We start from the raw sequence: 14373 nt of genomic DNA, 5'->3' as shown, positions 1-14373 counted from the left end.
TAGATTTTCTTTTCTTTTTTTTTTTACTACTTATATACATTTTGATATGATGGGGTAAAAACGAAATTATAATCCAAATTTTGCTACCGGATTTGTCTAAAAAGTGGAATTTCTCTTTTATTAAGTGGATTGTCAAGAGCAGGGATTTCTCATTGCTGAGATTATCAGGCACTGAAGTAAAAAGTCAGCATAGGCAGAACTGAACCAGAAACCTCAGCTGTCCTGCAGTTCATTCATTGGGTAAGCCTAAGAAGTTGGTGCATGTTAATACAACCTATATTTTCAAAACAAATATCCTTTCTTCAGTTATGACTATTTTTATTATCCAAATTATTAACTTTGTTGTATCTTATTTATAACTGATTCATCACCTGTACAATTATAATAAATTTTTCATATTTATTATTGTGTTACTGTTCTTATTTTATGCACATATTGTCATTTCATCACCATCTCTTTGTCTAGATTCAAGCTATATACAAAACTTTCCAGTTTTGGGTGGGAGGGAGGGAGGGAGAAGACTGTTTCCATTTCCAAGTGAGCAGATTTCCACTGAAGCTGAAAAACTTAGATTTCTTTTGCACCTCAGTATTCCCATATAAAAGCACCTTGTAGCTGTCCAAGACAATTTTAGATAGTTTGAAGCGATGGAAAATGGTCCTCGAGTAGTGCCCAATCTAAAGGCAGATAAATATTTTAAATACAGCCTTCTATCAGTGTAATTCTTCTGTCAGTGTAATTTTGCACAAAAAGAATGAAACTCAATTGACAGTCTTTAGCAGAATATCATCTATGGAACAATATCCATTAAAGACACAGCATGAACATGACAAAATTCAGATTATTTATACAGGTAGTCCTTGATTTACAACCACAATTGAGTCCAAGATTTCTGTTTTTAAGCAAGACAGTTTTGCCCCATTTTATGACTTCTTGCCACAGTTGTTAAGTTAGTAACACATTTAAGTGAGTCTGGCTTTCGAATTCATTTTGTTTGTCAAAAGGTCACAAAAAGTGATCACATGACCCCAGGATATTGCAACCATCATAAATATGAGCCAGTGGCCAAGAGCCTAATTTTTGATCATGTGTCCATGGGGATGCCACAACAGTCATCACTGGGAAAACAGTCACTTTCTTCAGCACCATTGTAACTTAAAGGTAACTAAACAAATAGTTACAAGTTGAGGACTACTACTAGCGTGCTAGCTAAGTACATCTTTCTCCTACTTTTTTATACTGATAGCGTAATATTGAATAATGTTAAAACTCAAACTTATATTTTACTGAAAGCTTAGCTTGATCTTCATGCTTTTAAAATTAAGGAACATCCTATAATTTAATGATAAAAGCTGGGCTGTTAAAACTGATTACACCAATTTCTGGAAGATTATCAACAACACAGTATTTAAGATTAACAGGAAAAATAGAAGAATTGTCTTTTAGTGATTTATCAAAGTACTGAAAAGGTTATACCAAGGAGAAATTATTCCCATAGAAAAGGATTGCTTTTAAAGAAGTCTGCATTGTGATCTGTTAAGAGTGTTGGCAGAAAATGTCATTATGCAATGGGAAACAACTTACTGCTTTTGTTTCAGTCAGATTGTGATTATTTTCAGAGTTAGACTTTTTAATTGCTCAAAGAATGAGTGTCTCCTTTGATAATATTTTTAAGCAGATAATGCATTTTTGAGCAGATACTTTGACATCAGTAGAATGTAATCTTTTAAAATTCTCTGAAACAATCAGTTTTGTTTTAAACCATGGACAAAAATGTTAATTGTGTTTTCTACATTTCACAGTGAATATGTTGACAAATTCTTTCCCTTTGTGTATATTAGGTCTTTCACTTACTATTTAGTATCATTTTATCATGGATATCTTTTCTTTTTAGAACAAAATATACTGTAAAACTAGACTGACTATTCCAGACAAAGTTTTGCATTGAATATTGCAAATTCCTGCAACTTGCCCATCTTCAACATATTCAGCGTGAATATTGCAGGTATATTAACATGCTTGGAACTGAGGCTTTTATTAGTATAGTATTGCATGAATTCCCCAATGCATCTCATAATTACATTTTTTACTAAGTTTCTCCTAAGCTATTCAGCCTTCCCTGTCAGATGTTCTCTCCACCTACTCTTCTAAAACAAGCCCAGCTTGATAAGGTTAATACATTCAGTTCTCCAGACTGATGATATCTCTAGATATATGTTTAATATAAAGACATGCAATACAATAAGATATTATTGAATAATGAAATGCCACTATATTAAGATAAGCTTTGTTCATTTATAAACATCTCAGTTTCCTTAAAATTAAAATGAACTTACACTGTAATTATATAATGTGAGTTGTCTTTGCTATTTTTTACATATTCTAGCTTCATATATGCTGTTTCCTCTATAATTATGGCCCTGAGGCAAATAATCCTGTTTTCAAATAAAATATGTAGTCATTATTTTAAAACTAAGTATTGTAAGTACGCACACATTGAATTTCTTATCAATTTTGTATAGTGCTTAGCTGGGGCAATCTATACTTACATGGAGTCTCATATTTTACTAGTATTTATAGGCAAAGGGGAATAGCTAAATTTGATTTGGAAATATCTTTTAGAGGTTTGGCTGATTATTGCACAGTAATAGATACCATGTTTCTTCCACTAATAATTTCCTTATATTGTGGAATTCTTAATTATTTTGAGCCTTGATGCCCACTTAATTAGACAAATCAGTATAGAAATTACCTTTAAATAACAAGGTACAAACATTGCTTTTAAATACATTCTATCAGTGTGTTCTCCAGGATATTATTAACACATTTTGGGATTATTTGTCATCTAAATCTAAAGTTTCCAGATGATGGGATTGTACAACACAGTATTTAATCATTCAAACAATGTTTAGATTAATGTTGAATGCACTTTATACAAATGGTCCAAACTAAAAAAAAAGAGTGTTCAGAATTCATGCAAACAGATGCTACCTTTTTCTTTTAAATGTTTAAAGCTGCCTGTGTGCATGCTAGGTGCTACACAACCATCTATGTCCTTAAAGTTTAATTGACTTCCTTGCTGTCAATTCAGCACCATGTCTGACTGGGTTGGGAATCCACGTTAACTACACTGACTCTTAGAGAGACTGAGATAATTGTTCACTGTGATGAACTATAGTGTGTATAAGCAGACACAACCTGTGGTTATAGTAATGAATACTTCTGAGTCTCTCTTGAAGTTTAGCGTGATGTCTGAATTGCTCCTGTCTTCTCAAATTCCACCCCCAAAAAGTTGATTTGGGATAATACAAATTTTAAAAAATAAAACTTGGGAGTGGTAAATGTATCAGTGCTGATTTCCTTTCAGATGCATTTAACTGTGCATCGTACATTTTTAAAAATACTTAGATGGTTATTTATAATGTAACTTTTTGTGGTTATTATATTGTGTTGGTCCCAATATTCATTAAATGTTCTTCCCTTGAGGATTGTAGTGTACTTGTAATTTCATTAACTGTAGAACTCTAAAGATTGCTATATGACACAGTATATTAATAATGTGTTTTGTTGTAACATACAGAGACAAGATGGAAAGAAACAGAATGAAGGTACGCACAAAAGCATTGAAGCAGTTGTTGCGCGCCTTGAAAAGCAAAATGGAATGAGCCTCAGTAGTAGTTCCAGTCCTGAGGTAACATTTATGGAAACTTCAGACAGAATGAACAATATGGACGATACTGTAGTTCCTCGAGTTCTTTATGAAGAGTTGCTGAGAAGCTATCAGCAACAGCAGGAAGAAATGAGGCACATTCAACAGGAACTTGAGAGAACAAGAAGGCAGCTTGTTCAGCAAGCAAAGAAGTTAAAGGAGTATGGGACATTAGTGTCAGAAATGAAGGAGCTAAGGGATTTGAACAGACGGCTACAGGATGTCCTCCTCCTCAGATTAGGCAGTGGTAAGTACTTGGTTATGTGGGACATACTCAAGAATTGTTTTAGCTCAGGTTGATTTAAATATTCACACAAAAAAAATCAAGCTATGGGTAGAATCCATAAGGTATTTTTACGATTGCAGCAAGTTTCTACTTACAGAGTTTGGGTAGGAAAAATGCCACTTTTTCATTATATTCCCTTAAAAGTTGCTCTAAGGATTGTAAAGAGGCATGCATTTTAACAGGTTAATTTTGAAAAGCATAGTTTGGTTGTTTTTACAGATTCAATCATTCTTTACAATATAGTTTTGATTGTGAATCTCTATATTTTATAATCAATAGAATAATTATTTATTATTATTTATTATTATTATTATTTATTATTATTATTATTTATTATATATATATATATATATATATATATATATATATATATATATATATATATATATATATATATATATATATATATATATATATATATATATATATATATATATATATATATATATATATATATATATATATATATATATATATATATATATATATATATATATATATATATATATATATATATATATATATATATATATATATATATATATATATATATATATATATATATATATATATATATATATATATTGCCCAAGATGGCGACAGTTGTTTTCTGAGCTCTGTGCTCTCCACGATGGGCCCCAAATGGGATATTTGGGAAGTCCAACCATGGCATAGTGACCCAACTGAGGTTTGGAGATGCTAGCAGCAGCTGGGCACCGCTTTCAGTGGTGCGGAGGCTCTCCTCTTCCCCTCAAAAAAATCTTTCCAGCCTGAAGATCAGCCGAGGCCTGGCTGTACCGTTTGAACTGCTGCTGACATTCCGAGCACTTTGCATTGCAGAGACAGCAATAGTGGGCGGTTTCCTGGAGCGGCCTGGAGACCTGCTGTCTGAACTGCTGCCGGATGCTTTCTTAGACCACAGAGATGTAATCAGCAGACGGGTGCCGTTTTTAACAGCTTAGAGGCTGCCTTTTCCTTCCAGAAGGCCTGCCGGCCTGAAGATCATTGGAGGCGTGGCCTGCCGTTTGAATTGCTGCTGGGCACTTTTCTGCACCTCGGAGATATGAAAAGCGGGTGGGCGCCATTTTCAACGGCGCGGAGATTCCCTCCTCGATGGCTTGTGAACTATCCGTGGCATGGCCTTCGTACTTTGCTTGGTTGGGAGGGGCCTGGTTTGAGCCCCCTAGATTGGCTGACTTATACTGTCTTAATATGCAAGACTGTCTCCTTAACGCCCGGTTGGTTGGAGAAGGGCAGAATTCGAACATTTGTCCCTGCCCCTATAGCTTCCCAGTGCCAGTCCGACATGGTCCCGGGATCAGTCCGCGGTGAGAGGGCGGTCTGGATTGGTCATCAACCACCCACTGATGTGAGAGATCAGTGGGACAGGTTTTTCCCGGTACTTTGGGCTCAGTCCATCATAGGTGGGTTCCCTCAGTGGCGGTGAGAGAGCCGTTGTGGTTGCTCTGCCTGGCTGACTCGGGTGAGAGCCGAGCTGAACTGAATTGGTGGACTGAGATATATTCTGGCCTTAATTTAACATCATTATTGTCATCTATCCATTTGGTTATATTGCCCTATGCGGTTTTTTAAATTATACTATGGCCCGTATTCAGTACTCTAGCACAGACTTATTTGCTCTCAGGGGGGCTCCTCCCTCCTGGATACGACCTGTTGCCATGTCCCTTTCTTCCCTTAAGGACGGGCCCAATTGTTGGGACCCCGAGAGGTGGTTGGGCTTAGGTAGGGGCCTCTGGTATAAATTTATTAAGAGGCCCCTGGTATGTTTTTTAGCCAATCATTTTAAAGGGTTAGGGAGGGGGGAAAATGGTAGGGAGGGAAGGGAATCGGGCTGTGTTTCTCCAGCTGGCTATCAGTCTGGGCCTATAAGGGCCTATAATGGTTCCCGGTGAGATGGGGATGGGGGCACGGACCTTTGGTTCCGTTAATACTGGGGTGGGGTTGCAAATCCCCACGACGATGGGGAATGGCAGCAGGCGAGTACGCGGAGGGCCGTATCAACATCTGGGATCACGCCCCCGCTGTCTTCGAGCAGTTGCGTGCTCCGACCCTCCGGTTGCCCCCCTTTTATCCGGGATTGATGGGGATCAGGACCCTGGGCTCAGGCTTGTGTATTTTAATGCCAGATCCATTGCAAACAAGGCTCCCCTTGTCCGTGATCTGATCGAGGAGGAACACGCGGATCTGGCATGCATCACAGAGACCTGGTTGGGCTCAGAGGGCGGTGTCCCTCTGATTGAATTGTGCCCTCCAGGTTTCTGTGTACTACACCAGCCGCGGGCTCAGGGCAGGGGCGGTGGGGTGGCGGTGGTTATTCGGGAGACCTTATGTCCGAGGGAGACCACCGTTGTACAGATAGGCGGGAGTGAGTCCCTCCTCTTGAGATGTGGCCCTCAGACTCAGTTGGGCCTGTTGCTAACATACCTGGCGCCCAGCTGTGTGGCAACAGCCCTGCCCGAACTGCTCGACACCCTCTCAGGGTTGACGGTGGAGTTCCCCAGACTCATTGTTCTGGGTGACTTCAACCTGCCTTCTCTGGGAGTATCGTCAGAGTTAGCTCAGGAGTTCATGGCCTCCATGACAGCCATGGACCTGACTCAAGTAATTCAGGGTCCGACTCACGGGAGGGGTCACACTCTCGACCTGGTTTTCTTATCTAGACAATGGTTGGATGATCTGGGAGGGGGCTTACCAACTATTGTCCCCCTGTCATGGTCCGATCATTATCTCCTGCGGCTGGTCTTCCGCTATGTCACCCCCCGCTGCTGGGCTGCGGAACCGACCAGGTGGTTCCGCCCCAGGCGCCTAATGGACCCTGATCGGTTCCAGATGGCGCTTGGGTCTGTTCCTATCTCCCTCACTGACAGCTCGGCCGACGCCTTAGTGGATGCCTGGGAAAGGGCTGCCACTGAGGCGCTCGACCGTGTTGTCCCCTTGCGACCCCTAACCCGACGCAGATCCCAGTGGGCTCCATGGTTTTCTTCGGAGCTCCGGGAGATGAAACGTCGGAGACGGGGTCTAGAGTGCTGTTGGAGATCCAGCCGATCTGAGCCTGACCGATTGCGACTAAGAGCCTTTACAAGGTCTTATCTCGCTGCAATGAGGACGGCAAAGTCTAATTACTTCGCTACCCTCATCGCGCCCGCAGATAATCGCCCAGCCGCCCTGTTTCGGGTTACTCGCTCCCTCCTTCATCGGGAGGAGAGGGAGGATCCCTTGCAGGGACAGGCCGAGGAGTTCAGTCGTCATCTTGCGGATAAAATTGCTCAGATTTGGGCCGGCTTGGACTCTGACTGGACAGAATATGACAGGGAGGATTCGAGTGGTCTTGAAAGTGATCTGGACTGAGTTCGATCCTATAACCCCTGATGAGGTGGACAGGATCATGAGGAGGCTGAGCTCTACCACCTGTTTATTGGACCCGTGCCCCTCCTGGCTGGTTTATGCAGCCCGGGAGAAGACACGAGGCTGGTTCCAGGCAGTAATAACTGCTTCTTTGAGCAAGGGTGTTTTCCCTTCTGCCCTGAAAGAGGCAGTGGTGAGGCCCCTCCTCAAGAAGCCCACCCTGGACTCAGCGATTTTGAATAACTATCGTCCTGTCTCCAACCTTTGCTTTTTGGCGAAGGTTGTTGAGAGTGTGGTAGCGCATCAGCTTCCTCTGTTCCTGGAGGAAACTGATTATCTCGACCCGTACCAATCGGGTTTCAGACCTGGGCATAGCACAGAGACGGCACTGATAAATGATCTCTGGCGGGCTCGGGACAGGGGCTGCTCCTCTGTCCTAGTCCTATTAGACCTTTCAGCGGCTTTTGATACCATCGACCATAGTATCCTACTGCGGCGTCTCAGGGGGCTGGGAGTGGGAGGCACCGTTTTACAGTGGTTTTCCTCCTACCTCCTGGACCGCTCGCAGTCGGTGTTGACGGGAGGACAGAGGTCCACCCCGAGATCTCTCGTTTGTGGAGTCCCTCAGGGGTCAGTCCTCTCTCCCCTCCTGTTCAACATCTACATGAAGCCGCTGGGTGAGCTCATTCGTGGTTTCGGGGTGGGGTATCACCAGTACGCTGATGATACCCAACTTTTTCTTTCCACCCCGACCCAAGCCAGTGATGCCCTCACTGTGATGTCCCGTTGCCTGGAGGCGGTCCGGGTTTGGATGGGGAGAAACAGACTTCGTCTCAATCCTGACAAGACTGAGTGGCTGTTCATACTGGCATCTCGGGCTGACCAGCCTTCTCCATCATTAAAAATAGGGGATGAGGTATTACCCCCCGTTGATAGGGCTCGCAACTTGGGAGTCCTCCTGGATTCACGGCTCAGTTTGGAAGATCATATAGGAGCTGTGACCAGGGGAGCTTTTGCCCAGATTCGCCTGGTGCGCCAGTTGCGTCCCTATCTGGACCAAGATGCTCTACGTACAGTCACTTATGCGCTCGTGACCTCCCGGTTAGACTACTGCAACACTCTCTACATGGGGCTGCCCTTGAGGACCACCCGAAGGCTTCAACTGGTGCAGAATTCAGCCGCGCGAGTTTTGATGGGAGCTTCCCGATACTCCCATGTAACACCTCTTCTCCGTGAGCTGCATTGGCTTCCGGTTGCCCTCCGGGTGAGATTCAAGGTGCTGGTAATGACCTATAAAGCCCTAAATGGCTTGGGTCCGGAATATCTAAGGGAACACCTGCTGCCGGCATCATCTTCCCATCGTCCTGTGCGCCCCCACAGGGAGGGCCTTCTCAGGGTACCGCCGGTTAATGAATGCCGGCGGGTTATTCCCAGGGGAAGGGCGTTCTCTGTGGGTGCGCCTGCCCTATGGAACCATCTACCCACAGAACTTAGGACTGCCCCCGACCTTCGCTCATTTCGCCGGGACCTGAAAACTTGGCTCTTCGATCTATTTGGTCCAGACTGTGGGGTTGTTAATTTAACTGGGTTTTAGATTTACTCTTGGGGCTTGAATTTAATTTGTTTTAATTGTTTTTATTTTTTGTATTCATGGTTTTAACTGCCCTGTAAACCGCCCTGAGTCCTATGGGAATAGGGCAGTATACAAATCCAATAAAATAAATAAATAAATAAATTTTCAATATAGCCACCCAGAGTTGTTACCCTGTGGTAAGGTGGTGAATAAATTTGATAAATAATAAATAAATTTAGAGTTAAAGGTACAGCATAATATGTTACTAATATAATTGGACTAACAAGGAAGATAGTCATTTGTATATATCTTTCCAAAATGTGGATTTAATGCTTCATTGCATTATCATGTGTGAATAATGTTTTGAGCTTTCTGTGTTGTAGTTATGCTGATAATCCTAACAAGTGCCTTTGAATAGAAATCGAAAATAGGAAAGCAAAGTTCCATTACAATATCCTGATGGCAAATTTAATTGGTTGTTTCTACAGTGTGGGTAGTCACTGTTCATGAAGACTGTTTCCTCTTACTTATCCTTACCTTATTCCCTTCTTTACTTTTCTGAGTTAGAAAAACTCAATTCTTAAAGGTAGGGAGGAAAAAAAGGCTGAGGAAGCAGATTTTTATTTATTCCTTCTTTACTTTAGACTGTAAAGTGCTAGGGAAGTGGAAATGGAAGAAAAAAAATATATTTCTTTTTGTGCCTCTTTACTACTGACATATTTGTCTTCCTGAGTGATAAAACTTTCCCAGGCAAGAAGTAAAATAAAAAAGAAAGAGGAGGGATTCTTGATCCAGTCAGAGGGGAGAACACAGCACACAAAGAAGTACTCACTTTTTGTGGAATGCAGGAACCAAAGAAAGTTATTTAAGTGGAGACATGTCATTGGTCCTTTGAGCCCAAAGCTGTCAACATTGAATAGTAATGGCTCTCCATGATTTCACACCATGATTTTTCCTAAGAGATGCTCTGAATTTTGGTGTATCTCTGCCCTCGCCACATATCCTAAGTTTTTTTCTTACCCATGAACCTCCAGTGAGCCAGGTGGCCACGCAGCATGTCTTGATCGCCTGCCTCCTTCCCCCCCCCACCTCTGTGCTATGCTAAGGAGCTGGTGGGCTGCAGCTGCTACTGGATACGGTTGGCCCCTGTGTGCTCATCGCCTCTTGTGCTGGCCACACCCATCTCCCCCAGGCTTATTTTTGGGGTAGGGCTTATATTAGGCCCACCCCAAAAATCAGGCTAGGGCTTATTTTCTGAGTGGGTCTTATTTTGAGGGGAAACACGGAATTGAGCCAGTTGAGCAAATAAAAAATTATTAGAGTGAGAAACTATTATTTCTAAACTAATCTGTTAGGAATTTTTTTCCTGAGCCAATACATTATATCCTGGGATGTGGCCATTCATTTTATATTGCCTTTTTGATGGAACTCTGAACCTTGTACTTCCATATGAAATTTGTGAAGATTGCATATGTGCATTCATTTGCCATATTCTTCTATCAATTATTCATAATTCAGATCTTACCCATGTGATTTTCGGGGGTTAGTTGTCTTTGAATACTGAGAGAAATATTTTTTTAGCATCTAATTTTTCCCCCCCACAGAGAAATATAAAAATCTCATGTTTGAGTCTACTGTCCAAACATGATGGCATAATTTCTAGTTGGATCTTCTATTTATTCTTTCATTTTTGTCCCTTTGGGGCATAAAAATTCTCTAGTATTGTGTGGAAGAATATGGCATAGTTGTGCCATTGCTGGAAATGCAGGGATAGAGGAAGAAAGTTATGCTAAATTAATACTGACATTAAGAATTTTCAAGTTGTTTCCACATTTCAGGTTAACTGGACTAAGCGTGGGAACTAAAATATTAGGACAGTGTTCTAATCACTTTCTTGTTACAGATATTGATTCATTTAAGAAATTTATGGCTACCAACTGTTCAAGTTGCACTAGCTACAGCAGCGTAAAATACAATAGGTACAAAAAGTGTATTAGAATGAAGTAGAAAGACTGCATCATACTCTTATAATGTTCTCTAGCTAATTCCACTATGTCAGATAGTATTACAGGAATATAATAAGTAGCCAGTGGATTATTACAAGAACAAGTCTCTTCTGTTCTGTTCCAATGTGAAAGAGACTACTGCAAAATAGGAATATCATCTTGATACTGCTCCCTCTTGTGGTTTCATATAATACTTTTTAAATTATGGATATTTCCCGTATATACAAATATATGCATGCTTGTATACTATGCGTATGCATGCACCAAAATCCACACCACCGCTACCCAGTCTTAAGGCAAGATGGCAGAGCCAATTCTTAAGGCCCTTCTTAAATGCCAGAAGAGTAGTAATCGTAGTAATAGGTTCCAGAGAAATGATGTTCCAAAGAAGCTTCTTGGATGAGAAGCAAAATGTCTTCAACTGACAAAGTCCAGTTGCCTCTTGAAAAAGCACTTTGAGACTTCCAAAGGGAGAAAGCAGAAACAGCTCTCTCTGGATCCCGTTGGTTGACATTCCTTAGTAAACAGGATGTGTATCATGCCAGTTATGTGAGATAAGTAGATACACAGTCCCTCAAATATAGTTGAAATAATTCAAAATAATATAACTACTTTTACATAAATCAACATTCATGCTAAAACAGTAACGTAGCTAAATATTAACCTTAATTTTTTTGGGCATGGAGGAGAATGTTTCAGTATCAAAGATGGCATGTTTTTAGCATATTGTAGGATAATATGAATCCGGTGGGGCAAGATACATCTGCACTTTATATATGACTTTTAGTGCACAATCCATACATAGTTGGAGTTTATTTTCCCTTAACTAAACTATCACTTACCTTTTCCATTTATTTGGAATATAAATAGTTTTATCTGGCACAGTCCTTGTCTTTTAAGTTATGTATTGTGGTTTAATAGTTTTCTAATTTGAACATACACTCTGTATCCTACTTTTTTGGGGTGGGTGGGAATTCTGTTAGGCCCATTAGAAATTTCCACCTTTTGGTTTGGCTTTTTTAATCTTTTAAAAATGATAGCATGGATTAATCATACATGGGATTCAAAATCATATAATCTATAGATAAAATAATACAGAGAACTTTAATTGAGGAATCCCATGAATAAATTTCTCAGAATTGATTAACCAAAGAGAAATGGTATTCTTGTGCAAATTACAGTACTTTTCTTCTGGGTTTTTTGGAGCCATGATGCAAATTCTAGTGAATTAAAGGGTCAAAAATTTGAGTTGCTTGTTTTATAAGAGATGCTAATTCCAGTGTATGCAGGCTACGTTTTCTTTACAGAATTTATTACCTAATACGTTCTGAGTTTTCAGGATGAGTTGAAGGAGACTGCATGGGATAAATCTGTATATACTAAGTATGTTCATATGCCTTTCCTCTGAATTGTGCCTAAGGGTAAATATCCCTAAATTACATTGAAATCAATAGAATGTAGTGCCTACTGCAATTCACCATCTTGATCCACTAAAGTTTAGCTTATTGTTACTTATTCATCATTTAAATATAGCATTTAAAAGTTACCTTGCTGCATATCTTAAAATTCCCAGTCTGACTGTTTTGAAATGGCAAAAGCTTTTCTTAAGGACGGCAAGAGAATTACTGTTATGAATCCTGATAAGAGTCTCTATCACCTAAAGTACTATGGCAGTATGACTTTCAATACCAGCTCTAGGATCATAGGCAGACAAAATGCCTTCCATGTCGGCTTTTTTTTCTTTAAGGAAGTTTACTCATGGTTCAAAGCTACACAGAATTACCGCAAGATCTCTTCAGTGCAGGGTATACCGTATATACCTGAGTATAAGCCGAATTTTTCAGCCCACTTTTTGGGCTGAAAAAATCCACTTCGGCTTATACTCCAGTCAACAAAAAAAAAAGAACTTACCGAGGACTTGCGCGCGGCCGAGCTACTTTGCCTGACGCTGCTGGGGTCGCCCGGGCGCCTCTGCTCGCCCTCAGCAGCACCTGGCCCGGAATCACATGCGAAACAAGCCCGGCAGAGGAGCCGGAGCGGCGAGCAGAGGCGCCCGGCCCAGATCCTGCAAGGCCCGGCCGAGACACGCCCCCAGCAGCAGAGCTGCTCCGGCTCCTCTGCCGGGCTTGTTTTGCATGTGAGCTACTTTGCCTGACGCTGCTGGGGTCGCGTCTCGGCCGGGGCCTTGCAGGATCCGGCCCGGGCGCCTCTGCTCGCCCTCAGCAGCACCTGGCCCGGAATCACATGCGAAACAAGCTGGCAGAGGAGCCGGAGCGGCGAGCAGAGGCACCCGGCCCAGATCCTGCAAGGCCCGGCCGAGACACGCCCCCAGCAGCGGAGCTGCTCCGGCTCCTCTGCCGGGCTTGTTTTGCATGTGAGCTACTTTGCCTGACGCTGCTGGGGTCGCGTCTCGGCCGGGGCCTTGCAGGATCCGGCCCGGGCGCCTCTGCTCGCCCTCAGCAGCACCTGGCCCGGAATCACATGCGAAACAAGCCCGGCAGAGGAGCCGGAGCGGCGAGCAGAGGCGCCCGGCCCAGATCCTGCAAGGCCCGGCCGAGACACGCCCCCAGCAGCGGAGCTGCTCCGGCTCCTCTGCCGGGCTTGTTTTGCATGTGAGCTACTTTGCCTGACGCTGCTGGGGTCGCGTCTCGGCCGGGGCCTTGCAGGATCCGGCCCGGGCGCCTCTGCTCGCCCTCAGCAGCACCTGGCCCGGAATCACATGCGAAACAAGCCCGGCAGAGGAGCCGGAGCGGCGAGCAGAGGCGCCCGGCCCAGATCCTGCAAGGCCCGGCCGAGACACGCCCCCAGCAGCGGAGCTGCTCCGGCTCCTCTGCCGAGCTTGTTTTGCATGTGAGCTACTTTGCCTGACGCTGAGAAGACCCGCTTGGGCACTCGGGTTGGTGTCAGTCTCCGCAGGCCCTTCTCGTTTCCAGGAACGTCAAGCGCGCTTGGCTCCCCACCCCCACGGCAGGGCAGGGCAGGGCAGAGACTTGCTCGCCCTTCTGACGGCCCTGAAGAGAAACGAAGGGCTTGCAAACTCCCCGCGAGAAGCTGGGCGAAGCGCGCGGCTGGGCGAGTGTGTGCCTGCGCGCGTATTTACGAAAGAAACGCTCCGAGAGTTCTTTCTCCGCCCCCTTGGGGGAGCTCTAGCGACTGCTGTAGCCGCGCTTCTCTTCTCGGCTCCGAAAATAGGGATTTCTACTCTCTCTCTCTCTCTCCCCTCCCCACCCCGCATTCTCCTGCCTCTTCGATTGCGACAATAAAAGGGCGAAGGGTGCGCTGGTTTCTTCCTCCTTCCTCCCCCCCTCCCCTCCCCTCCCCGATTGTCAGGTGAGGCAGCTGGAGGTCTGGCCGGGAGATTGTAGCCGTTTTGAAACGCCGCGTCTTGAAACGCCCGATCAGCTGATTTTCGGGTGGAAGAGCCGCGGCTTGA

At 43.3% G+C, this 14373-nt stretch overlaps 1 protein-coding gene across 6 annotated transcripts in view; it reads left to right on the top strand.

The window, feature by feature from the left end:
• BEND5 (BEN domain containing 5) overlaps nucleotides 1-14373 on the top strand; it is a gene marked incomplete at its 5' end in the record, with an annotated part of 887332 nt that overhangs the window by 506553 nt on the left and 366406 nt on the right. For 3 of the 6 annotated variants that reach the window (XM_081323188.1, XM_081323190.1, XM_081323191.1), the window contains one exon: nucleotides 3581-3956. The exons of 1 other annotated variant lie outside the window; for it this stretch is intronic. In XM_081323188.1, coding sequence (XP_081179314.1) covers nucleotides 3581-3956 — 376 coding nt within the window. Of the gene's footprint in view, nucleotides 1-125; nucleotides 241-1894; nucleotides 2006-3580; nucleotides 3957-14373 lie in introns of all 6 variants that reach the window. 2 more of the 6 variants (XM_081323192.1, XM_081323193.1) reach the window with 1 other exon arrangement.

The sequence above is a fragment of the Vipera berus genome (assembly GCF_964194415.1).
Source record: "Vipera berus genome assembly, chromosome: 3".
Lineage (NCBI taxonomy): Eukaryota > Metazoa > Chordata > Lepidosauria > Squamata > Viperidae > Vipera > Vipera berus.
This window is presented reverse-complemented; position numbering and strand designations above follow the sequence as displayed.